A 25330-nucleotide genomic window follows, 5' to 3' on the forward strand; every position below is an offset into this window, starting at 1 on the left:
TGATGTCCAACCACAGCCACCTTGACAAGACTTTCAAAGACATTGTGACTCCAAATCTGCCACAAGCCAGCACCTGTCCTGGTGTTTTGGCTTCACTTTTGTACAACAGCAGGAAGTGGAGATGAATCATCCATCTTTGTACAGTCAACTGTATAGGGAGAGGCACTGCTGCTCTGCTGTAATCTATCCCTGATTGAAGCTTCTCTGAAGCACGCCTCTCACTGATATAAAGTCTTTACTGTTTATTATTCTCCATTATCATAACGCTGACATATCCATGCTCTGAGACTGCAGTCATCTGTCTGTAAATCATCTTCATGCACATACTGTGGGCCTCAGAGAGGGTTTTCCTCTCCATTCAGCCTCTCAGATAGCAGCAGTGAAGTTTCTGTTACCTAGCAACTGGCGGTCCAGCACCTCCATTTATTTCAGATTGTTGTGAGGATGCTGTGCAGACATCAGAGGAGGAGAGAGGGAATCTCCCGTAATTCTGCAATCAAATATCCAGTCAGACCAGTCAGATCTGTGTAGTCTTGAACAAGGAAGAGTCATTGGATTAGGAACCGTCTTATTGGACTAAAGAAGTGATCCAGGCATCCATGCTGGAATCTGACCAGAACTACCTTTTGGTAGATTTGCCATGGACAGTTGTTACCAGCCTGTCTTTAAGGAGGAGTTTGGCCCGCTCCTGCATCCTGCTGCTCTTGTTTGAAGAAGCAGTCCAGCATAAAATGTCTGACACTCATTAAAAAGTTTGTCTTAAACTGTGGACAACATGTTTCCAGTGAGAAAAATGTCCAGGTGATTCATTTAAAGGTCATTTGAGTCCAATGTAAAAATGCATATTGATCTCTGCAGCCAGCATGAGAGCAGCCTTTATGCCAAACTCTCCTGATCAACTTTCTAGCAGCTCTTACTCTTGTAATTGAATAAAGGTGAACCTGTGCAAAGGTTTGGGTGGGAAGCTGAAGGATGAGATACCAGGTGAGGTGCAGGTACTTTTATAATGAGTCTCACTGTCAGATTTTGTGCTTGCAGACATAGAAAGATCACAAACAAAGAACTGGGTCCCAGTGCATGTTGGCCTCCACCAGGGGTGCCCCTTATCACCCATTCTGTTTGTGATTTTAATGCACAGGATCTCGAGGTGCACTTTTTCACTGGTTGCACAGGTTATCAGTTGGGCAGATGATGTGGTTCTGTTGGCTTCTTCAGCCAGGGACCTCCAGCATGTGCAGGGGTGGTTTGTAGCAAAGTGGTCAGGATGAGGGTCAGCACCTCCAAGGCCAAGGCCGTGTACCTCTCCTGGAAAGTGGTGGATTGCCCTAAGTGAAGGAGTTCAAGTATCTCAGGGTCTTGTTCATGAGTGAGGATGGAAGGGACTGCAGGATCAACAGGTGGAGTTGGTGCTGCATGGCTAGTGTTGCAGATGTTGTACCGGACGGTTGTGGTGAAAATGGAGCTGAGCCTGAAGGCAAACCTCTTAGTTTACTGGTTGATCTTCATTCCAACCCTCACCTATGGGCATGAACTCTGGGTAATGACTGAAAGAATGAGATCCCAAGTTAAGGGAGATTCCTCAGGAGGGTGTCTGGGCACAGTCTTAGAGGCAAGGTGAGGAACTCTGACATTCAGAAAGGACTGGAAGGAGAGTTGCTGCCCCTTTGTCTCAAAGGTGCCAGTTGAGGTGGTTTAGGCATCTCATATATGTCTCATCTGGCCTGGGAATCCCCCAGGGAGAGCTGGGTAATGTTTCTAGCGGGAGGAATGTCTGGGACATGCTTAGCCTGCTGCCAGTGCAACTGGCCCCAGATAAACAGAAGTGAATGGATGGATGAATGGATGGATGAATGGATGGATGGATGAATGCATGGATGGATGCATGAATGGATGCATAAATGGATGCATGAATTGATGCATGGATGGGTGGATGGATGGATGGATGGATGCATGGATGGGTGGATGGATGGATGGATGGATGCATAGGTGGACGCATACATGGATGGATGGATACATGGATGGATAAATGCATAGATGGATGGATGAATGCAAAGGTGGATGCAAAGATAGATGGATGGATGCATGGATGGATGCAAAGGTGGATGCAAAGATAGATGGATGGATGCAAAGGTGGATGCAAAGATAGATGGATGGATGCAAAGGTTGACCCAAAGATAGATGGATGGATGGATGCTAATACTTCACAATATTATTAAAACAGTTTTTCTTTGACTAACTGAACAGAAGTAAACTGGATACTAAGGATTCAATCAGCCCAGCTTAGCCAATAGATTGTCCGGATTCCACTCCTGTCAGCAGGAGGATCCATCCTGCAAAGCTTCAAGCTGATGCGGGGCAGTAGCCCCAGGTGTGGTGTAATGAAAGAGACTGCAATCTAGTTAACAATGGCGGCTGATGAAGAGATTAGCCTGGATGCAGCTATAGCAGCAGTTTGGTCAGAACTGGACTGGATTATTTATTCAAAGAAGAGCAGAGAGCCACACTGAAAGCTTGTCTTTTTTGCTCTTCCCCTGACTGGCTTATTTTTTCAGTTAAATTTACCATCTAATGGTAAAGGATCATGTATTGACTTAACAAAGGCTGCCTGTTGGACTCTTGTGATGTTGTTCACTCCTCTGAGTTTATTTTGAAAGGTTCTACCTTCCCCAATGGGGTGTTGCCTGGATAGAAGAGCAATATATCCCATGCTGGTGATATTTCACACTTTGTCTGGTTTGGAGAAAGAGAGTGGATCCTAAATCCCAGGTTTATCTCTTTAATTGGCTAGGCTTGTGTTCAGTTTCTGTAGAAGGAGGATATATGGTGTTTGTGTTGTTTTGTTGTAAAAGAATGCTTGTTTTTCCTGAGACAAAAACGGATTTCTTCATTCACAACATCAAAACTTTTCATGCTTTCACTCCGTAGTCCGTCTGGATCATTTAGTCTCCTCTCCTGTTTACGAGGCGACGCTGGCGGCTGTTTGCTCAGCTGACGTGTGAAAACAAAATGTGACTTTCCTTCTGTTAACGTCACTAACAGGATCAGTCGTCCCGTCAGACTCCTGGTCATCCTGAAATCTGTGCACACACCAACAGTAGAAACAAATCAGCCCTAGCACTGATATCATTATTGGTCTCATCATCCATAAATATTTTTTTTTCTTTTTCTACCATCCAGCCCTCATTTCTTCTCTCTAATTATGACATTCTAATGCAGCCTCTCTGGTCTTTCTTCTTCTCTAAATTTTCCCAGCCCTCTCTCCCCTCTGCATCCTCAGTCCTTCTCATCCTCTCCCTCTTGTATTCCTGCCCTATTTACTCTCCACAGCTCTCTCACTCTTTATTAAACCCTCTCTTTGCATTTCACCCTCTCCACAGCTGATTACAGCAAAAGCGTGATGATTAACATATGATTATCATACTTGTTGTTTTTGTTCTGTTCGGATATTAGACTTGCAAAACTCCCCTTCCTCATGACCGCTTCTTCATTCTTTTATTTTCTGTTTTTTTTTCCAGGTGGTTCGGGATCAGATCTCCCACTGCACGGTGAAGCTGCGTCAGACCACGGGGCTGATGGAGTACTGCCTCGAGGTTATCAAGGAGAACGACCCCAGTGGATTCCTGCAGGTCGGCTCGCTCTCTAAATCTACTTTCATACCTCGAGTTAGCAACCAAAACACTCCTGAGTGTTTCCCAGAGCGGCGTGTAAACGGAGCAGCATTTACTGATGAAATTCCCTCTCAAAGGCGGTAAACTAACAGCGGCGTGAGTGACTCAGACGCTTTAAATTTGAGATAAAGTTGACTTTACTTCCAAGTGAATCAAAAACCGTAACGCATGATTAATGTTTGTTTGTTGGCAGGAGAAGTTTTCTTTCCCTCCGCTGAGCAATTTCACCCAGTTAAAATCAAAACCGCTTCTCTTCTTTGAAGTTTAACAGTTTGATGGTTAAATCACTGCAATCCTGTGATTTTATCAAAGCTGCTGTGACGGAGGCGCTCGGTGTGCCAGCAAACAAAACAGAAAATGTTTTCTAAATGAAAGTGCAATGATTTAACAGTGGAAATATAGGTTTGTCTTTTTAGTAATCAATTAGGCAGTCATGTCCTGTAATCAGCTGGAAAACATGTTTCAAATGAGAAGTATAAGTGTGAAATACGGCTGTTTTTATCCCATTTTGATGGGAAACAGTATGAAGTTGGGTTATGGAATAGTGTTGCATGGTATTGGTGCTATTTGTTGGTCAGATATGACTCTAATGCAAGTGACCAATAAAGGTTAAAGAAGGCTGGGAGATTAAAAACGTTTTGTATGTATCTCCACAAGATGGAAGTGTGACTAAGATATGCACGTGCAGTGTCAATGGTGAAATAGACCGCTCTGGTTATCTTTTACAGTATCTCACAAAACGTGAGTACACCCCTCACATTTCTGCAAATACTTAATTATATCTTTTCATGGGACAACACTGAAGAAATGACACTTTGATACAATGTAAAGTAGTCAGTGAACGGCTTGTATAACAGTGTAAATTTACTGTCCCCTCAAAATAACTCAACACACAGCCATTAATGTCTAAACCGCTGGCAACAAAAGTGAGTACACTCCTACATGAAAATGTCCAAATTGGGCCCAAACTGTCAATATTTTGTGTGGCCACCATTATTTCCCAGCACTGCCTTAACCCTCTTGGGCATGGAGTTAATCAGAGCTTCACAGGTGGCAACTGGAATCCTCTTCCACGACGACATAACGGAGCTGTTGGATGTTCGAGACCTTGCGCTCCTCCACCCTCCGTTTGAGGATGGCCAGTCCATCACCTTTACCCTCATCTTGTTTAGCGAGGCAGTGGTCGTCTTGGAGGTGTGTTTGGGGTCGTTATCTTGTTGGAACACTGCCCTGCGGCTCGGTTTCCGAAGGGAGGGGATCATGCTCTGTTTCAGAATGTCACAGTACATGTTGGCATTCATGGTTCCCTCAATGAACTGTAGCTCCCCAGTGCCGGCAGCACTCATGCAGCCCCAGACCATGACGCTGCCACCACCATGCTTGACTGTAGGCAAGACACACCTGTCTTTGTACTCCTCACTGGGTTGCCACTACACACACTTGACACCATCTGAACCAAATAAGTTTATCTTGGTCTCATCAGACCACAGGACGTGGTTCCAGTAATCCATGTCCTTAGTCTGCTTGTCTTTAGCAAACCGTTTGCGGGCTTTGTTGTGCGTCATCTTTAGAAAAGGCTTCCTTCTGGGATGACAGCCATGCAGACCAATTTGATGCAGTGTGCGGCGTATGGTCTGAGCATTGACAGGCTGACCCCCCACCCCTTCAACCTCCTTAGCAATGCTGGCAGCACGCATACGTCTATTATCCAAAGACAACTTTCTGGATATGACGCTGAGCACGTGCACTCAACTTCTTTGGTCAACCATGGCGAGGCCTGTTCTGAGTGGAACCTGTCCTGTTAAACCACTGTATGGTCTTGGCCACCGTCTGTAGCTCAGTTTCAGGGTGTTGGCGATCTTCTTATAGTCTAGGCCATCTTTATGTAGAGCAACAATTCTTTTTTTCAGATCCTCATAGAGTTCTTTGCCATGAGGCACCATGTTGAACTTCCAGTTACCAGTTTGAGTGTGAGAGTGATAACACCAAATTCAACACACCTGTTCCCCATTCACACCTGAGACCTTGTAACACTAACAAGTCACATGACACCAGGGAGGGAAAATGGCTAATTGGGCCCAATTTGGACATTTTCACTTAGGGGTGTACTCACTTTTGTTGCCAGCGGTTTAGACATTAATGGCTGTGTGTTGAGTTATTTTGAGGGGACAGCAAATTTACACTGTTATACAAGCTGTTCACTGACTACTTTACATTGCATCAAAGTGTCATTTCTTCAGTGTTGTCCCATGAAAAGATATAATTAAGTATTTGCAGAAATGTGAGGGGTGTACTCACTTTTGTGAGATACTGTAAGTTTCATGCAGCGTGAACCTCTAGCACAGGAGAAATACCTCTGCATCCTGTACATCCTGCTTTCCCGTGCCTGTGAGGAAAGCCTGAGGCAGGGAGAGAAGCAGCGAAAAGCTAGAGCAGGAACCAGTGGCATCAGAATTAACACTTGTAAATCAGAAGCAGGGTATAAAGGAGGAGCTGGGGTGGGGGAGGGTTGTAAAAGGAGGGAATGACAAAGCAAAGCCAAGCTAGAGCAGTTAAAAAATGACAAATATGATTACAACTAGCCAACAGTGTACTTAGAGCAAATCAGCTGGCCATCAGCTGATGATGGCCTGCGTGAGATCAGCTGATCTCAACTACATGGCAGTAATTGCCTCTGTGCACGCATCACTTCCGCATTTGACATTCGGCCACTCACAAACTTCAGAGGATCGTGCTGATGCTGCTCACAACTCCAGCATGCATCTGCTATTATAAATGACTTGATAAGAGGGCCCCTTTAAAGGTCCTTCCAGGAGCCCAGCCCTTTCTGTCAGCCTCTGATAGGGACTAGAAATACATGCATGAAGAGATGATTTTTTCTAACCGCAATTTTGTCCACAGATCTCTGACGCCCTGATCCGGAGGGTCCACATGACGGAGGGTCAGTGGGGGAAGGGAACTCTCACCCCCAGAATGACCAGCGACTTTGACCTGACATTGGACAGCGGACCCCTCCTGCAGACCATCCACCAGCTCGACTTTGTTCAGATGAAAGGTAAGAGAGGAGAGGCACATCTGAGGGATTAGAATAAGACAGGGCTGCTTTTTAAAATTCAAAGATGAAAGTTTGACCCTTTTTTTAGAGCTAATGTGTCACTGAAATGTTCCCTACCAGTCTGTGAGGAAGCCTTTCTGCTGCTGTGTCTCTTTATGGAGACATTTTTATATATACAGTGCATGCATGCTGATACTAATGAGAACCAAACACTGAGTCAGTGTCGTCTGCAGAAACTGGCTTTGACACATTAATGTCGGACACTTTTATCCTTAGTTTTTAAATATTTTTGACCAGAAATCAGGCTAACACAGTGGCTCAAATTTGAGTTTCTGCAGTGCAGGTTTGCAGAAATATCTGTGCATGGCTGAAAGATGTTCTGTTGTTTTGTATTCATGACTTGTAGGGCCAAAACATTTATTTATTCATCAGTATATTCATATATGATTGTTGTGATGAGATCTTCATACGTGGGCTGCAGAGGCATGACAGCAGGGCTAAGACAAGTGTTTGTGAGTGTGCATTCGTGCCTCCTGTAACCTGGCCTGGTTTCCTCTCCTCATTTAGTCCCAGCCGCTCCGATGCTGCAGCTGGAAGAATGCTGCACTCAGAACAACAGTGCCACGTTGTCATGGAAACAGCCACCGCTCTCTACCATCGCTGTGGATGGGTACATCCTGGAGCTCGATGATGGGAACGGGGGGCCGTTCAGGGTATGTTTCTCTCTGCAGGTGCTCTAACAGTCTCCGAGTTTAGGATTTATCTGTTGTCTTTATTAGAAAGCACGCTGGCTCACTCGTAAAGCCCCTGTTGGAGGGATTATTTAGGGTCTAAATTTAGATTACAACACACATAAAGAGCCCAAACAGGACCAGTTAGAGTAATAATTCACCTTTACAGAACACTACCCCCCGTCTCTCTCAACAAAGACTCCTTCAGCTGCTGCCAGCGAGGATACCAGCTCAGCCTGGGGAATGTGAAAGCAGAGCATTGTCGCAGAAATCCCTCGGCTGGGTGTGTGACGGTCGTACCGCACGGCTCCGTGTGATATGAGAGTCATGTGATGCGCCGTAGCGAGGCATTGAATGACACGCCGTCAGGAGAGCGGCTCTGTAACACAGCTGTCAGCTGGGATGATCCCACAGGAAGTGCGATCTGGCTTCAAAGCAGCGTTCAGACCCTCTCTGAGGTTCACCATGTAATCCATCCACCCAAGACCCCCTCCCAGGGCTCTATAGGCGGAGGCCCTCGCTTTGTTATGACGGCAACTTAAACCTCCTGAACAAAACCAGCAGTACAATAAGAGAGGAAATCTGAGAGTGGCCTCCAAACATTCAGGCTTTCTCCTTACAGTTCTGATGACCTGTTGATTCAAGTAGCAGCCTCAGTGGGAAATCTTTCCTCTTCCTTAAAGAAGTCTGATATTTCTCTTTTTTCTTTTGCATATTTCAGTGTCTAATAGGAACACAAATTTAAAGAAAAGCTCCAGGAGAGTAGAGCTGACAGCTGCAAACAGGATGTAATGTATTCTTTGGGAAGTAAGTCTGATCAATGCAGGTGCATCTCAAAAAACTAAGAGTACAATATTCAAAGCCTTTATTGATTTAATTCTTGATTGTAACAGCCTGCGGCTCATGATATCACAAATACAAATAAAACAATTCAAAAAATATTTAGAACACAAAAATTCTTGTCATCTGAAAGGTTGTGCTATTGATACTTGGTTGGAATAATCTTAATTTTCCAGATTCCATGTCTGTCATCAGGTGGATCTATCTTGCACAGCTTAAAGCTGATTTGCTTTTTCTGATCAGAGAATGACTTGACCAAGCAGCATCATTCAAGGAGAAAGAAGCGGTATCTACAGGCGTGGTGTAGTTGTAGCTGCAAGCCTGTAAACAATGGTGGTTAGTGAAGAGATTAGCGTGCATGCAGCTATAGCAGCAGTTTGCAAAGACTTCTCCTGACCAGCTTCTGCCAGAGTTTAATTTACCAGCTGGCTCCACTGACAGTGAAGAATCCTGTATTGACAAGACAACTGCAAACCATGTTTTTTATTCCGCCCTACAAGTTTTATTCTAAAGGTTTTACTCTTCACAAACACCGTCTGTTGGCTGTTCTCAGATGAAGGTGAAATATATCCCATGCCATGATGATGTGAAACGGTCCATCTGGCGTGTCAGGTTATGTCAGGGCGCCTCTTGCATAATTACTGCATCAATATGATGTGTCATGGAGCCACTTAGTCTGTGGTCCTGCTGGGGTGTTATGAAGCCCAGGTTGCTCTGACAGCAGCCTTCAGCTGGTCTGGATTGTTGAGTCTGGTGTCTCTCATCTTCCAGAGATCCTCTAGTCTCTATCTTCTGGTGATTTTGGCTTCACTGTGGGCAGGTGAAAAGGAAATTAGTATCTCTATAAAGCTTCTCAGCAGATGGAAGCATGAAGGGTTCCAAAATCTCCTGGATGGCTGACAGCGTGGACTCTGGACTTGATAAAGACCAGTGGACCAACAGTAGCAGATGACATGGCTGGACTCCAAGCACCTTGGATTCTGGTCCTCTCAGATCTTCCTCCAGACATTTGGACCAAATGAAAATCAAAATTGACTTTCATCTAAAAACAGGCCTTTGGACCACTGAGCCCAGGTCCAGTTCTTTTTCTCCTTAGCCCAGGTGAGAGGCTGATGATGTCTGTGGCTCAGGATTGGATCACCACTAGGAACATACACTTATAGTCTGTTCCTGGACCCATCTGTGTGGTGGCTCTTGATCCACTGACTCCAGTCTCAGTCCAGTCCTTTTGAAGCTCCCCTAAGTTCCTGAATCTGCTTTGAATCAGCCTCTGAGAGCAGCCTGGCCTTTCAGCAGTGACCTTCTGTGGCTTACCGTCCTTGGTAAGGGTGTCAGTGACTGTCCACTGGACACTGGTCCAGTCAGCAGTCTTCCCCATGATTGTGGTTGTGTGCACTGAACCAGAGTGGGAGAATAAAGGCTCAGGAAACCTTTTATTACCTGGACTTTTCTACAATATGAGATGACTCTAGATCAGTGATACTCAGCCTGTGGCTCTAGAGCCACATGTGTCTCTTTTGTGATGATTTGTGGCTCTTCTATGTCTTAATTTGAAATATTATTTCCCCAGAAAACATTAAAAAGGAAAACTTTACCTCAGAAATTATCCATGGCAAGTCACATTAACCAGTGTTTCCAAATTTACACAGTAGGCTTGAATTGTCAACCTCTGTTTTTGTCTGCATATTTCCATTGCCCTTATTTGCATTTCTTTGCTACTTTAATTCCATTTTACTGCTTTTAGCCAATTTTGACACTTTGACACTATCCAGCTTTTGCAATTTTTTCCACCTTTTTTCGTCTTTTTTTGCCATTTTTCGCCCATTTAAGCTGCCTTTTGCAATTAAATGGCACTAATTTTTCCTATTTTGCCACTCTTTCATGGTCTTTGCTCATTTTTCCCACCTTTTTTTTCTGATTTTGTCCATTTTAGTCACTTTCCACTCATTTTTCTCCACTCTTTGGACCATTTTTGCCGCCTTTAACTAATTGTTTAGTGACTTCTGACCCATTTTTTGCCACTTTCTGCCCTTTTTTGCCATTTTTCTTCTAGTGTTTGCCACATTAAGTCCATTTTGGCCAATTATCTTAGTCACTTTTCTTCCCTTTTTGACACTTTCATCCTGCATTTTGCATTTTTTACCACTTCGCGCCCATTTAAGCTGCCTTTTGCAACTAACTGTCACTTTTTGCCCATTTTTCCCACCTTTTTTTCTGATTTTGTCCATTTTAGTCACTTTTCACTCGTTTTTTGCAACATTTTTGCCACTTTCAACTCATTATTTGGTCACTTCTCATCCATTTTTGCCACTATTCTCCCAGTGTTTGCTGCTTTTTGACCATTTTTGCCACATTTAACTTATTTTAATTGCCACTTGAGGCTCTTGCAAATGTATTTTTCAAGAATTTGGCTCTTTGGTTGAGCAGGGTTGAGTAACACTGCTCTAGAATTTATATAGAAGTTAAACTTTTTGAATTAAATAACAGCAAAAAATGATGTAATTTTTTAGATGCACTTGTACATTGAGTTCAGATAGCCTAAAATATGTTAGGGAATCTGAGCTATTAAAATGAAAATTGATTGTCTTTTGTAATGATTTGGTGCATTTGTGTTGGAGAATTTATTGCAGCCATAGTAGCCTGATTCAACAACCACTGGCGAAAGAAATTTTCCTCGGAGTCCCAAAACTTTTGACGCCTTTTAGTCATTTTAAAGTTCATCTGAAGCCAAGATTTAAAAACTTTGAATTTCCCTTTAATTTGGTTTCAGTTTTGTAGTACCCACCAGCACCTTATCCACCAACTATCCATCTAAATTGAAAAGGAAGTTTACTCTCCATGTTTTTTTCTGTGTGACTCATGGAGGCTCGCCAACGCGGCTTCATGCCGAGATCAACGAGTTGTGTCTCTGTGTCTATTAATACTGCGATGTGGGCAGCGTCGCCCACGCTTGGCTTTACAAACTCACTCCTGCTTACTACTCTTACCGCTATTTCCAAAAGAGCGTGAGCAGAGCCAGCCAGGTTAAAAGACAGGACCGTCTACTTCTGTACCATTACTACATACTCAACGTGTCTGCAGGTTTAAAGAGGAAGTGCTGTGTGTCATTACAGGAAGTGTACGTGGGGACAGAGACCATCTGCACCGTGGATGGGCTCCACTTTAACAGCACGTATAAGTCCAGAGTGAAGGCCTTTAATGCCAGTGGAGTGGGCCAGTACAGCAAGACGCTCATCATGCAGACGTCAGAGAGTACGTAAAGCATCCTCTCCTCCTCATCCTACTACCACATCTACTGATAAGACTGATTGTTTTTCACCCTTAAGAGTTCCTTTAATATCCTGATGCATTTGTCCCTTATGACCAAAAATGTCTGCTTCCCAAAGACTGCTGTAAAATAATATATGTTAGTTCATGTTTCCACTTAAAACAAGCCGGTCTTATCAAACTGCTTCAGCCTGAAATATACATATCAAATATTCATGATATTTTGGGGATTTAAAGGCCAGTATGTTTACACAACCCTTCTGTTTTTGGAAGAACAAAATCATAAAAACTCAAATAAAATACATACACCTGTTTTTTTTTTCACACACCATTATTCAACATCATTGATACACACACATCATTTCAGTAGAAGGCACCCTTGCAGAAAACTGTAAAAAGTGTGATATTTTGCAGCATGCTTTGAATGAGAAAAGTAGTGCTAAATATAAGAACTATGGGCATGCATTTGCAGATTTGTGTACAGATCTTTATATGTGTTTGCAAATAGTTTTACAACAATAATAGCTCCATAATCCTGTGGAAAATTTGTGCTGCAGTCATTCAACGCAGCCGAAATGGCTTCAAATTAAAAAAAGAAAAAAAAACTGAATGACACAAAATGTCCCGAGGATCTCTTAAGGGTTAAGTTTTCTGTAAGATAAAAATAAAACAAACTCTTAAAGCAGAATTCATTCGCTGTGTCCCTTTAATTTGGCTTGACACGGCAAGATTTGGAAATAGATTTCAGTTTCCTCCCACGGCTGGACTTTAACTGTCCAAAAACTGTATACAGAGCAGAGCGGTACTTCTAGTCTTTGTTATTGGCCCTGCATGAGATCACAAACGAGAGTCTTGGCTTATCTTCCATCTTTTTGGGGGATTTACATTTCATTAATATAGAAAAAAATTTCTGTTGAAACCAAAAAGATCTTAAGAATATAAAATTATTCACACAAGACTGAAGCTTTGCATCTTGAGAGAGATGTCTCCTTCAGAATTCAGCAGAAAGAAAATTTATTTAGCCAAAAGTTTCCTATTTCAGATTGAAAAGCATGCATTTGAGTGTTGAATTAAGGAGATTCAAGAATCTCAGCGTCCTTGTCCTTTTTGAAAAACAAAGCAAAGCCTCTGAATGATCAGCCATGACCCTCATAAAGCTGAATCAGGGTGTGAATTCTGTTGAAAGGGTTTGTTTTGAGCTATTATTAAGACAGGTACATCTGGTTTGTGTTAATCCCCCCACGTGCCTGCTCTCTCATTATTTAAAGCTGCTCTGCATAGACGGGGAAGCTCGTCATCCATGATTGGAGCAGACAGGCTCTGATTGGACATCACTCTGACTGGACCCTGCTTCATTTATTGCTTTTATTCCTACAGAAAAGTGTCTCTCTTTTATTTTGTCGTCTCTCTGCTCTGATCCGTCTCTCTGGACTCGTTGTTTTTTGTTTTGGGGATTTTCTCTCTCTCTGATGTTTTCCAGCCTCTGTGTTGAACCAGCTTCCCTGATCGACTTGCTTTTTCCTCCACCCCTCCCGACCCCTCTACACTGTCTGCTTCACTGCTTCGCTTCGCTCTCCTCCCCCCTTTTTTTCTTTCTCCCTCTTTCCTTTCTCCCCCCCCCGTCATTCCACATTTCAGCTGGACTCCCCCCATGTGATATTCAGTCTATAGGCACAGGTATGGACGGCTTTCATTGCTGAGTGTTTCCACCCGTGCCGTGTTCAGTGTCGATCCAGCAGGTGGGCTGTTTGTTGATCTGTGGGCTGCTCTTATTAAAGGTTCACCTCGGGCCTCCAGTGGATGTCTTTGTTTTTATTTCCTGGGGGAAATTAAGCTCTGAGATGAAACCTGACTGCACTGTCAGCGGCGTGGAGCCCACAGAACGCACAAACAGCCCCTCTGATAAACTCCCACATTTAGGTGTTTACAGAGCTTCTTTACCATCAAACCAGAGGAAAACAGTCTGCAGAATTATCTCCACGTTTCAGAGTGCTCCTATAATAATGTGTCACACTAGCTCACAAAACTGCAAAGGGTTCATTTACAGGGAAAATACAGCAGGCTTCATTCACCAAGAGAGAGAGAGAGCACCCTTACACTCATTTAAATGCTGATATGATAATAAAATAATACACTTTACACAGATCAACACTAAAACATGCTCTAGTAAGGAATCTAGCAATAAAGCATGATTATATTGTTAAATAAAAAACACAAATGCATAACCTAAATATGGACAACTTTTAATTTAAGCATGCAATGCTTGATATTGACCACAAAATGCAAAATTTAAAATATGAACTCAGACATTTAGTTGTTTTTTATTCATCAAATACTTAAAATTTAACTCTCATTTTTAGAGTAAATGTAGGTGTATGTGTTTCTTTGTTTATCTGAAAATATCATGCAATTTGTGTGTGTGTAACCAATATTAAATACCCACTACTGGTGGTAGATCTATAAATCATCCTTTCAATGCTTCCTTAGCTGAAGGACTTCACACACTGTAGTCGTTACTAGAGCTGGAGTCCAGTGTGCAATTGTTACCTCCGCCAAGGAGGTTATGTGATCGGGAGGGTTTGTTAGTTTGTTAGCAGCATAACTCAAAAAGTTACGGACGGATTTTGATGAAATTTTCAGGAAATATCAAGAATAGCATAAGGAAGAACTGATTAGATTTTGGGAGTGATCAGGATCAGCGTCTGGATCCAGGAATTTTGTGTAGTGCCCCTTTATACAGTTCAATGACAAAAAAAGACAACATAATTCAGCCTTATGTTCATCTTCTTTAAATCAAGACAACATAACAGAAGAGCATCTGTTCTCAGCTGGTACAATCTGTGGCAACAAGAAAAATCCTGTTCTTTTAATCTGCGGACTGTTTGACTCCAGTTTTTATTATTTAAAATAAGATAGAATAAGATAAGATAAGATAAGATAAGATAAGATAAATGTTTATGTACTGTTAGACAATAACAGTTTATCTCCAATGATTTGGCTCAGTTCTCATGACTTAACAAAGCTTTCAGCACAAAAGATGTATGTCCAAAAAAAGATTATACATGTTGGCAAACTCTAGATTTTGATCACAGGTGGGAATATCTTTACAACTTGTAAAATTAAAGTGGAAAACATAAATGTGACTCAACCATGGAGAAAATAATCTTAAGTGTTTCAAAGATACAACAGTTCTTATGGCTAATTTGTGGGTGCTGCCATCTAGTGGTGGCTGCCTTGACTGCAGTGGAATCTCAGAGTGTGCTGTTGCCTGCTGACTGTGACAGCAGCTCAGGTAGTTGGAAACTTTGGACCACTGCAGATTAAGGTTCCTACAACAGATGATCTTTACTTTACTTAGATTTTACATATTAGACTAGGGTTTGAGCATGAACCTGATTTGAATGAAAACGGTAAAACAACTGACCACATATTTATAAAGTAATGCTGTTCAAATTAACACAATTTTATTTGTTAGTCACCTTTACTTAACAGCTACTTCAATCATCAGACTAATAGTGGTGCCAGAACACTTCAATAAATATTCATTTTGAACAGATTTTTGCTTTTTTTAATTTTATGCAGATGGTCTGTAGTGACTACAAGCAGCAGAAGGATAATTTTATGAGTGTTTCATGAATAACCCAATAGACAACAATGAAAAATCACTGTAATCATTTTGAAGCCCCCTGCAGTGGGGGCTGGAAACCCTGCATAAATTTATTGTGCCCAGACTGTGCCTAAATTTCACCAAAAATAATGTTTTGGTGATTAATTTGTCATTGAAAATGGAGCCAAACCAACAGAGGGAAACTGTGAGACAAGTAGGATTTAGTTTCATAGTAGTATGTCAAGAACTATTCATCACGTATGACCATTAAACTGATAGTGAATCATCTCATCTCTCTCATATGGTCATTATTCCTTCATTCAGTATTTTTTCCAGCATTTCTTCACCTCATCTCACCTGCAGTCTCATGTCTTCTTCATAACATCATGATTATTCATCCTGTCACGCTCTCAGTGATGATAACCAAACAGGTGTGCTGTTCACACACAGTTGCTTGGTTCACCTTTGACCCTGCCTCGGCTCACCCTGACATCATCCTCTCCAATGACAACCTGACGGTGACGTGCAACAGCTACGACGACCGGGTGGTCATGGGTAACTCCTCTTTCTCCCGTGGCGTTCACTACTGGGAAATGACCATCGATCGCTACGACAACCATCCCGACCCCGCCTTTGGAGTCGCTCGGGGCGACGTCCTGAAGGATGTGATGCTGGGGAAGGATGACAAGGCCTGGGCCATGTACGTGGACAACAACCGCTCCTGGTTCATGCACAACAACTCGCACACCAACAGGTGAGGACATCAGATACCTCAGATCAGATTAATCATATCTGAAGATGTCCTTCTGAAGAGGATTTGACGTCAAATATCTGTGAGCTAATTGCTGAGTTTGTGCTCTGCTCCAGGACGGACGGAGGCATCACTAAAGGCTCCACAATAGGAGTCCTACTGGACTTCACCCGTGGGCTCTTAATCTTCCTCATCAATGATGAGCAGCAGGGTCCCGTGGCGTTTGAAGGCCTGGAGGGTGCCTACTACCCGGCTATCAGCATCAACAGAAACGTCCAGGTACACAGATGTCACTAATTTAACAACTTAAAGGGATAGTTTGTTATTTTTGAAGTTGGGTTGATAAATAGTAAGGTTTTAATTCTGGAAGATAGTTTTGTGGTCTCAACAACCAATAAAGATCCCCACAGACCTTTAAAAACTTCCTCCAAAAGATGCGATAGATGATATAACTGTGCAAAAAAGTCCACCTTTTGAGGACTTCTCCTCTGCTGAGTCCAGATGGTCCTGAAGCAAAGGGAGAAGTTATTTAGCATTTATGTCAACATAATCAGAGAAGAAGTTAAAATATCTAAAGAGTAAAGTTCCCACCACCACAAGTAATTCATACAAAAAAAGAGAAACCCCCAGGGTCAGCCAAAGCATTTCCCAAAACACAACTCACTCAAACTGCAACTCAGTACTCAAACCATACTATCTAAAATTTAAAAGAACTTTCTGCTGTAAAACACCCCTACAGCATGATGCTGCCACCACCAGGCGTCACTATTGGGGTGGTACTGAGCAGGTGGTTGGCAGTGCCTGGTTTCCTCCAGACAGAATTGAAGCCAAACAGTTCAATCTTGGCTTCATCACGCATGAATCTTGTTTCTCACAGTCTCAGAGACCTTGCAAACTCCAAGAGGGTTTTCAGGTGTTTTACTCTGAGTAGAGTCTCCGTCTAGCCACTCTGCCATAAAGCCTAGATCAGTGGAGGGCTGTAGTGATGCTTGTCCTTCTGGAACTTTGTCCCATCTCCACACAGGATCTCTGGAACTCAGTCAGTGATCAGTGCGGTCTTTGTCACCTCTCTTACTAAGCTTTGGAAGATTCCTGGTTGTGCAAAACTTCTTCCACTTTAGAATCCTGGAGGCGACTGTGCTCTTGGGAACTTTCAGTGCAGCAGAAATGTTTTGTAGCTTGTCAACAATCCTGTCTCTGAGCTCATGGCTTGATTTTTGCTTTGATATCATTGTCAGCTGTGAGGCCTACTATAGAGAGGTGTGTGCCTTTCCAAATCATGTCCAACCAGTTTAATTTACCACATGTAGACTCCAGTCAAGGTTTGGAAACTTCTCAGCAAAGATCCAGACAAATGGGAGGAACCTGAGTTAAATTTTGAGAGTTGAAGCAAATCAGACGATCACTCGTCAACTGCTCAGGGCTGAAATTTGCACACTGCTGCGCTTCGGAAATGGACCCAGTGAACAATTGCTGCATGCAAGAGAAACTGCAGACACAGACTGTGGGATATGTAGAGTAGAGCAGGGGTTCTTAACCTTTCAGCCCGCGACTCCAAAATGAAAGTGCCAGAGACCGGGGACCCCCACTGTACCTGAAGGTGGTTGATCAGCCATGAACATTCAAGAACAGTCATGTGCAGACAAGGCCGCACATAAGGGGGGATAAAGGGGAGCGCTTTCTGGGGCCCAGCCAAACTGGGACCCAAGGGGGTCAGTGAAACCATGGTCCACTCTATAGTTAAGTTGCAATAACCATATTTTATATGAAACCTGAAAAAAAAATCCTAACAAAGTAACAAGTATCTTTTTTAGTCATTTGTGCCGTAGTAGATTGCCTTCTTAAAAATCAGCATTGTTTTTCTTAAAAACAGAATTGAAATGGATTGAAAATAGCTAAAATGGGTGAAAATGGCAAAAAATGGGTTAACTGAGGCAGAGAAATTGGCAGAAACTTGCAAAAATGGGCATAACAAATAGTCAAATGTAGTTAAAATGGGTGCAAAAAGGGTTGAAAATAGGGTAACAGCCATAATAATGGGTCAACACAGCCAACAATACTCAGAAAGAAGCAATAATTGGTTTAGAAGTGGGAGAAACAGTCAGAAAAAAGTCTTGGAAATGGTTTAAAAATGAGAAAAATAAGTTAAAATTGGCACCTATTGGTGGGGAAAGTCATGAAAATGGGTGGCAAATAATAGTGACAAAATTGGATGGAAAAAAAAAACATTTAAAAAATATTATTTGTTTCTTTAGGGCATCTGGCAACCCCATCAAAGTCTCTCAAGACCTCAAATGGGGTCCAGACCCCCACGTTGAGAACCACTGGAGTAGAGGGCTGCTATCTGACCAGAATGATTTAAAATAAGCCACACAGTCAGTAAAGTTGCAGCCATGTTCTCTCTGTTGGACTAGCTCTCCTGTGTTTCTAAAGCAAGAATCCTAATGATGACGCAAACCCATCCCTGAGTTGTATTATGACGTGATGATGCATATAGAAGAGGCTTTCATGCCCTGGCCTGGTTGAGCCAAGGACAGCGTGGTCAAAGGTGATCAGGGGGAGAAAAGATGAGCTCTTACATGCATCTAAAATGTTAAATTTAAGCATCCTGCTCTTTAGAATATGTGTTTCTGCTGAAAGCAAAATATTCTCTTTTGCTTACAGTTATTATGCTCACATGAAACAATATTAAAATGTCTTTCTGGGTTCATATAATTTAAAGTAAAATTTGAAGATGTAAGCCTTTAGAGCAGCTCTAGGTGGTGCTGTTTGTTAACCTAAACCTTGTTCTGATTGTGAGTTTCACCCTCCCTGAGCAGCGCTGCAGGCACAAACAGGAGGTTTTTCCTTGTAGTTTAATGAAGTATCACTTGAGTACAGTAATTATTCATTAAAAGTGCTTCTTTAAGTATAACAAATACAGGCTCAGAGGATTAAACCTTGAAAGAGAAAGCTTCAAAGACCCAACAGCAGTTAACAGCTTTTATTGCTCTCAGCTGCTGTTCTCTGCTGTCTCTGGGTAAAGAAGGGAAAGAGTCTGCAAGACCGGCTGAGGAAATGGCTCAACAGCTCCCCCTGCAGGCAGAGAAATGTATCCATGATTTATTAACTCATGCATTTGTATGTAAATGTGTTTCCCCTCAGGTTACGCTGCACACTGGACTACCCATCCCTGACTTCTACACTCCAGGGGAGGCAGACCCCAACGGCTCTGTGTGCTAAAGACTGCAGCTCTCTTATTTATCAGTGGAAAAACCTCTCCAAGATTTTCCAGCCAGTCAATGACTGATTCCACTCTCACCTCCGCCCCCTCCTCCTCCTGCCCCCCTGACCGACTGACCCCATGACTCTCTGCAGAGGCCCCATCCAGCGCTGAGCCATGCCTTTATCATGCCTAAACCTTGAACACATGGACCAACTGCAGGACTACGTCAAAGCATACAGCGCTCTGCAATCTGTACCTTGTGTTTTGACGTGACGCTGAAGCAATCCTGCAGAAAAATACGTGACGGACCTGGAGCAATGTGCAGTGATCATGGGGTAAAATTGTGAAAAAAATAGCTTTCTTTGTGAGTGATGATGAGACGATTATTACCACCTTTATACCTCTGTGCTAAACATGAAGCTGACTTTAGCCTAGCTTAGCATAATGACTACAAAAAGAGCCAGGCTAGTTTTGTCCAAAGTTTGAAAATATGTCTACAAACATCTCCAAAACTCATTTATGAAATCATAATTAGTTTTTCTTTACAAATATGAATGTAAATAAGACATGTAAAGGTTTACAAGCACAAGGAACATCCAGCACACAAAGTAAATGTTAGTTTGTGAAACTTGGAGGCATGTTGGGACAGATTTTCTTCCCTTTGGACTTGATCTTATTAAGTTTGTCTCACAGTACTGCACCAATGCATTCATCCCAGATATGCAGCAGCAAAGCGCTCACCTCTGTTGCTTCCTTCCTATTCAGTAAACAATAAGCCAATGTTTCTGTTTCATGGATGAATTTCACATTTTTGGGGTGAAATGGTGTTTCAAAGTGGCATTGTCTTCCAGCTTTGCACTGTAGATGCTCACAGATGGCTTTCACATGTAGCTTGCATTGCAAAGTATAAAGATAACGCCACTTTTTAACCGCTTTTCTCCAATGATGTTTAAAGTTCATCCATGAATTGACAACAGCGGTTTGGTTTTTAGAAGATGCACAATAGTGGGGTCAGTTTTTATTGCAGAAGAGCAAGAGTAAGCAGCAGAGGTGGGCAGAGTAGGATGCTCGGTCACTGCACAGCTTGAGCAGATTTGCTGTAGTTGCACCACCAGTTACCCCTCTAACCCACATGATCCACCTGCACAGCAGTTTTGATCCACTAAACCCCCCGCCTGCTGATTGCGTTTCTGAAACAGAGCAGCTCGATTGCAAGTTCAAACATCATGTTATTTTGCCTGTCCAATTATACTGACACAACGGTGATATAGCATCCAGATATGGAAGTCTGTACATGGTATTTTATTTTGAAATTCACAGAATGCTCTGTGTGTTGCCATGCCTGGCTTCCTGTTTGGGCTGATCTGCTCTTCCAGCTTAACTCATGCTGGGTGCATCTCCACTGGAGCTGGCTTCCTGCATGCACTGGAGACGGATTACAGCACGACCTGGAAACACAAGCACTGATTAAAAAAGGCCCAACTCTAGCAGCATGAGGAGCAATAGGTTCTTTGCAGAAGACGTCATGCAAGAAGTGATTTTTGCATTGTAAAACATGTTTTGAGCTGTTTCCAAATATGCTAAGCATCCAAAGTGTAACAATATAAATATTCTTAATTCTTGAGCTGCTTTTGTGTCCTGAAAGTAGGGACATATTCAGACAGAAAATAGAGGAGTCTAAAAAACTTAGGGAGAAATGGGAGCTGGGAGGAATTTACCCTTTACCTACTGAGTCTAAAAATGTTGATTTGGACATATTTTGTTATTCTGGCTGTAAAATAGTCAGGAAATGCCCTAAGTCTGAGAACTTTGGTCCCTTTACCCAGGAGTACTTGAACTTGACTTTTCAACATCTGGTTAATGATTATTGCACATTATATGGAATTGTCAGCAGTTTAAAAGAAGAAAAACACAAAAATGGATTTGTTTCTCATGGCTTTTATGAGAAGAAATTTTCTTATTGCTCATGAAGTTTTGATTTGACATTTGAAATGTGAACCTATACATGTTTAGAACAATCAGCAGTCATTTTTGGAGTCTAGGACTCTGGGTGTGCAAAACACAGTGCAAAAGATAACTATATACATAGGCGACAATTAGTGCAAATAAATGTGGAAAAATACATTCTCAATATTCTCAGTAACATATTGTTATTGTACATGACAGACACGCACAAATGCCACTAAAACTATCTTTTGAAAAGAAAACACCACTCTCGCTCGCTCTCCTTTTACTCTCTTCCTTCACTCTCCTTTCTCACTCATCTTCTGCTAAATCTGCTGTTTTCGCGGTGCTGTTCGACATTACCGTAATATATATACCACACATCATATATTGCTGGAAAGCGCAGATTCTCAGCTCTCTGTCAGCGTTGGAATTTTTTAGATTGAGCAAACTTTCGAGGAGTTACAGTGTTGAGAATCCGTGTAGCAGTTTTGCGATACTTCTGGTGTTTTGCTATGAATGCCCACATCATATGGTTGTGAGTACCGTAATGAACCATATATGTGTGCATGCCCACAATTCTCAGCTTTCCAACGCCATTGGAATTTTTCTGATCGGACAGAGTTACAGTAATAATACTCCGGACATATAAAACAAGGCACCGGCTCAGTAGGTAAAGGGTTAAACAAGAATCAGTAGAAGCCATCGTACACTAGTGGTGTCATACAACGGTACAGTTTAGCTTATCAAATTATGATCTTGCCAGTGCTTCTTCAGCTGATGTCTGTCCAGCCTCACTCATTGTGATGGAAAATCCGTCTCTGTTAAGAGATCCACATCGCTCAGCTCAGTAGTGCTGGTGGTTTGGCTCCCAAGCTGCTCTTCATTTGGTGCCAGTTTGGTTTTTAAAATGTGGATTAAATTACAAAAAATGATGGGGGGAAAGGAAACTGGCACTCAAACGGGAGCTAGCTACAGTGGCTCACATTAAAGAGATTTTGTAAAATCACTTTTTTCTAAAGTGCAGGGATTGTACTCAAAGTATTTAAAAATCATCTGATGATAATTGCAGATTCCTAATGGCTGCCTTCCACTGCCTGACCCCCAAAGGACATTTGGGATCACATGATTGCAAACAACCTTTGAGCTCCTGCATGCATGGTACAGACAGAACACTGTCCAGACAGATCCTGTGCAATTATGCACAAACCTCCTCAAAATTCACAAAAAATTTTCAGGGTACACTGCATGTGTGCATGCAAACACCTGAACTTTTCACCTCAGCTTTACCTCGAATGTTTCCTGCCAACCTCTTTAGAAATTTCTGTGCAATGACACAGTGATGTGATGTGTGGAGACAGCAGGGAATATCGAGGACAGTTCACTGTGAGTGAGTGGGAGGAAGCAGCGATGGCAGTATCCTGCATCTGCCAAACAACAGGTGTGATTTAATGACACTGATTCATTTTGTTCCACATTCCTCTGACCTAGTTTTGCATTGACACAAAAACAAAAATTGTCATCATAGCGTAAAATACGCCTTCGTTTACCATCTGGGTCATTCTTTTTACATCATGTGCAATGTTCAGGGCGTAGCCTCCTGCTGTGAGGAGCAAACATCAAACTCAGGATTTCAGGAGAAGTCTGCCTGAAATGTAGAAAGAAGTTATTATTCTAAGCTAAGCCAGCATCCTGCAGCTTCATAATTAGCATTTCTTCTACTAAAAATGGTTCTCTTACATAACTGTCCACATGAAAGCAAATAAGAATATACTCCGATATACTGGGTTACATCTTCAAATAACTTTTGTAAAGAGTTGGTGTTTACTCCTCAGTCTTCTTTCTGTCTTTTAACAGTACACTGTACATCTATTTTCCTCCTCAAACGCTAAGAGGAGCATAAGAGGTCGACTTTAGTGTGCGTGTGTGATAAGTGTGTGTAAGGGGGTGGATGGTTAAAGCGGTCCACAGCTGCAACGATCTCTGGACTCTCAGCAGCGTCACTGTAGTTTCCCCGTCCGTGTAAATGAGACGCTTTCTTAGTGGCTTTGCTCCTGTGAACCTCTGTATCGTCTGTAAAAAAAAAAAAAAAAAAAAAAAGTAATAATCTTTCTAGAAAAGCCTTAACGCAGGCTTTCTGTGGTGCAGCTCTTCAAGAGGAAGGCAGAGAAATGGTGTATGTATTATAAAAATGGTAACGTGTGTTGAAGGTGGTGACTGTGAAGCTGCTTGAATAAGGTGCTACAGCAGCTCGCTTCTTTCTGGATTTTTTTTACCGTAGTCGACTGGATCTTGGTAGTTTTGTAATATTGGTACTGAAATGATCTATTGCAGAGATGTGTATAGATAAATAAGTTATTGATGTTCAGAGTTTTTCAGTGAGACTTCAACATTGTATAGTTCTAATAGAAAAGGAAGAATCTTTTTGTCACTGTAAAAATGAAGTCTGGAATTCGTTCCTTACATGAAGAGGCTGCCTATCAACGCAACAGGAAACGATGATGCACTGGGAGGGTTTGTGGTGACAGGGTTGGGCAACAGAGTCCTCAACAGCAGGGGTTTTCAAAGTGTGTGTAAGCAAGCCTCCCCTTAGAAGAAACTATTCTTTCGGTGGACCCCCACCCACAAAGAGGATTCAAATAAAAAAATATATATATATACAACAACATTTCAAACATTTATGTCTAATCTTTAAACATTTTTAACATAAATATATTTTGGATATTTTGGTTTGCAAATGTCCTTAAACATCAGCCTTTCCCTCTTATTCAGTTATAATGCCATTAAATACCCCTTTTTCATGTTTTTGTTGGCCATTTTACAACTTCTTTTTGCCACTTTTTCCCCAATTTTTTCCACTTTTATCCCATTTTTGTCCTTTTTCACCTTTGTGCCCGTTTAAGCTACCTTTCATCATTAGATATCCCTTTTTTTCCCCATTTTTTTTTTTTTGCTCATTTTTGTGACATCTTTTTTGCCACTTTTTCCCAATTTTTGCCACTGTTATCCCAGTTTTTGCTCTTTTTTTTGCCATTTTTTGCCACTTTTCACCCATTTAAGCTATCTTTTGCCATTAAATACCACTTTTTTTCCTAGTTTTTCCCCATTTTGACACTGTTTTGCAACTTTTTACCCATTTCTTGCCACTATTATTACATTTTTGCCCCTTTTCACCATTTTTCTCCCAAATTTTTACCCATTAAGGCTACATTTTGCCATTAAATATCATTTTTTTCCTAGTTCTTGCCCATTTTAGCCAATTCTTTTGCCACTTGTATACCATTTTTACCTTTTTTCACCATGTTTTTTGTCACTTTTTAACCATTTCAGCTACCTTTTGCCACTAAATACCACTTGTTTCCTCTTTTTGCCCATTTTTTGCCACTCTTGACTGCTTTTTTCCCATTTAAGTCACTTTCCACTTTTTTTGTCACTTCTCACAAATTTCTGCTACTTTCTGATCATTTTTTCACTTCTCCCCATTTTCACCCATTTTCACCTATTTTTTGCTGCTTTTTGACTATTTTGCCACCTCTAACCTATTTTTATTGCAACTTCAAATTGTTTTTGCCTCTTTTCACAGCTTAGATTGTTTCTCTTGCAAAGGTATTTTCAATAATTTGGCTCTTTGGTTGAGTAACACTGCTCTATAGCATAGTCCTTATAGTAACTATAAGTTTATCCATTTTGCTCCATGCACAGAAGAATTTCACAAAGCAAATCACCTTTTTTCTGGTTTACGGCTCGGCGCCTCCCTTGAAACTGTGTGGCGCCCCCCAGGGGAGGCCCGCCTCACACTTTGAGAACCACTGCTCTACAGCAAAGAAAGACTAATTTTGAAGCAAGCAGCTTGAGCTCTACATCAGGTAGTCTAACATGCTTTAACACTCATTATGTGGGGGAAAATATCTATGTTTACTGTCACAGTTCAGTATCAAATCAGCCTCATTGTGCAAAATTCAAAGTATAGCTGAATCCAAAATGAGTAGCTGCACTAAATGATAGAGCAAAAAATGACAATAAGTTTACTAAAATAATTACATTTCAACTACATGAGAGCTTCTGTTGGTGGAAGATGGTCAAAATGAAGTGCAAACTTTATCCTCTGGAACCACGATTCACTCCAAAAAATCTATGGCAAATCATGGCAACAGTAGCAAAATATTTAAACCGCCACAGCTGGAAGAAAAGACAGGCAATCAACAGATTATCTGTGCCCGTCCTCTGGGGACCATGAATGCCACTGCAACATTATTTTGAAG

The 25330-nt window shown here is 41.9% G+C and overlaps 1 protein-coding gene across 2 annotated transcripts in view; it reads left to right on the top strand.

Annotated features, from left to right (window-relative positions):
• trim9 (tripartite motif containing 9) overlaps positions 1–20872 on the top strand; it is a 65606-nt gene extending 44734 nt beyond the window's left edge. The window contains exons 4-11 of one of the 2 annotated variants that reach the window (XM_041812118.1): positions 3516–3626; positions 6570–6723; positions 7291–7436; positions 11408–11546; positions 13200–13238; positions 15619–15922; positions 16036–16198; positions 19064–20872. In XM_041812118.1, the coding sequence (XP_041668052.1) occupies positions 3516–3626; positions 6570–6723; positions 7291–7436; positions 11408–11546; positions 13200–13238; positions 15619–15922; positions 16036–16198; positions 19064–19141 (1134 nt within the window). In that variant the 3' untranslated portion in view covers positions 19142–20872. The remainder of the gene's footprint in view (positions 1–3515; positions 3627–6569; positions 6724–7290; positions 7437–11407; positions 11547–13199; positions 13239–15618; positions 15923–16035; positions 16199–19063) is intronic. The other variant, XM_041812117.1, reaches the window with a different exon arrangement.
• Positions 20873–25330: the final 4458 nt, after the last annotated feature.

This window comes from Cheilinus undulatus, linkage group 18, assembly GCF_018320785.1.
Source record: "Cheilinus undulatus linkage group 18, ASM1832078v1, whole genome shotgun sequence".
Classification (NCBI taxonomy): domain Eukaryota; kingdom Metazoa; phylum Chordata; class Actinopteri; order Labriformes; family Labridae; genus Cheilinus; species Cheilinus undulatus.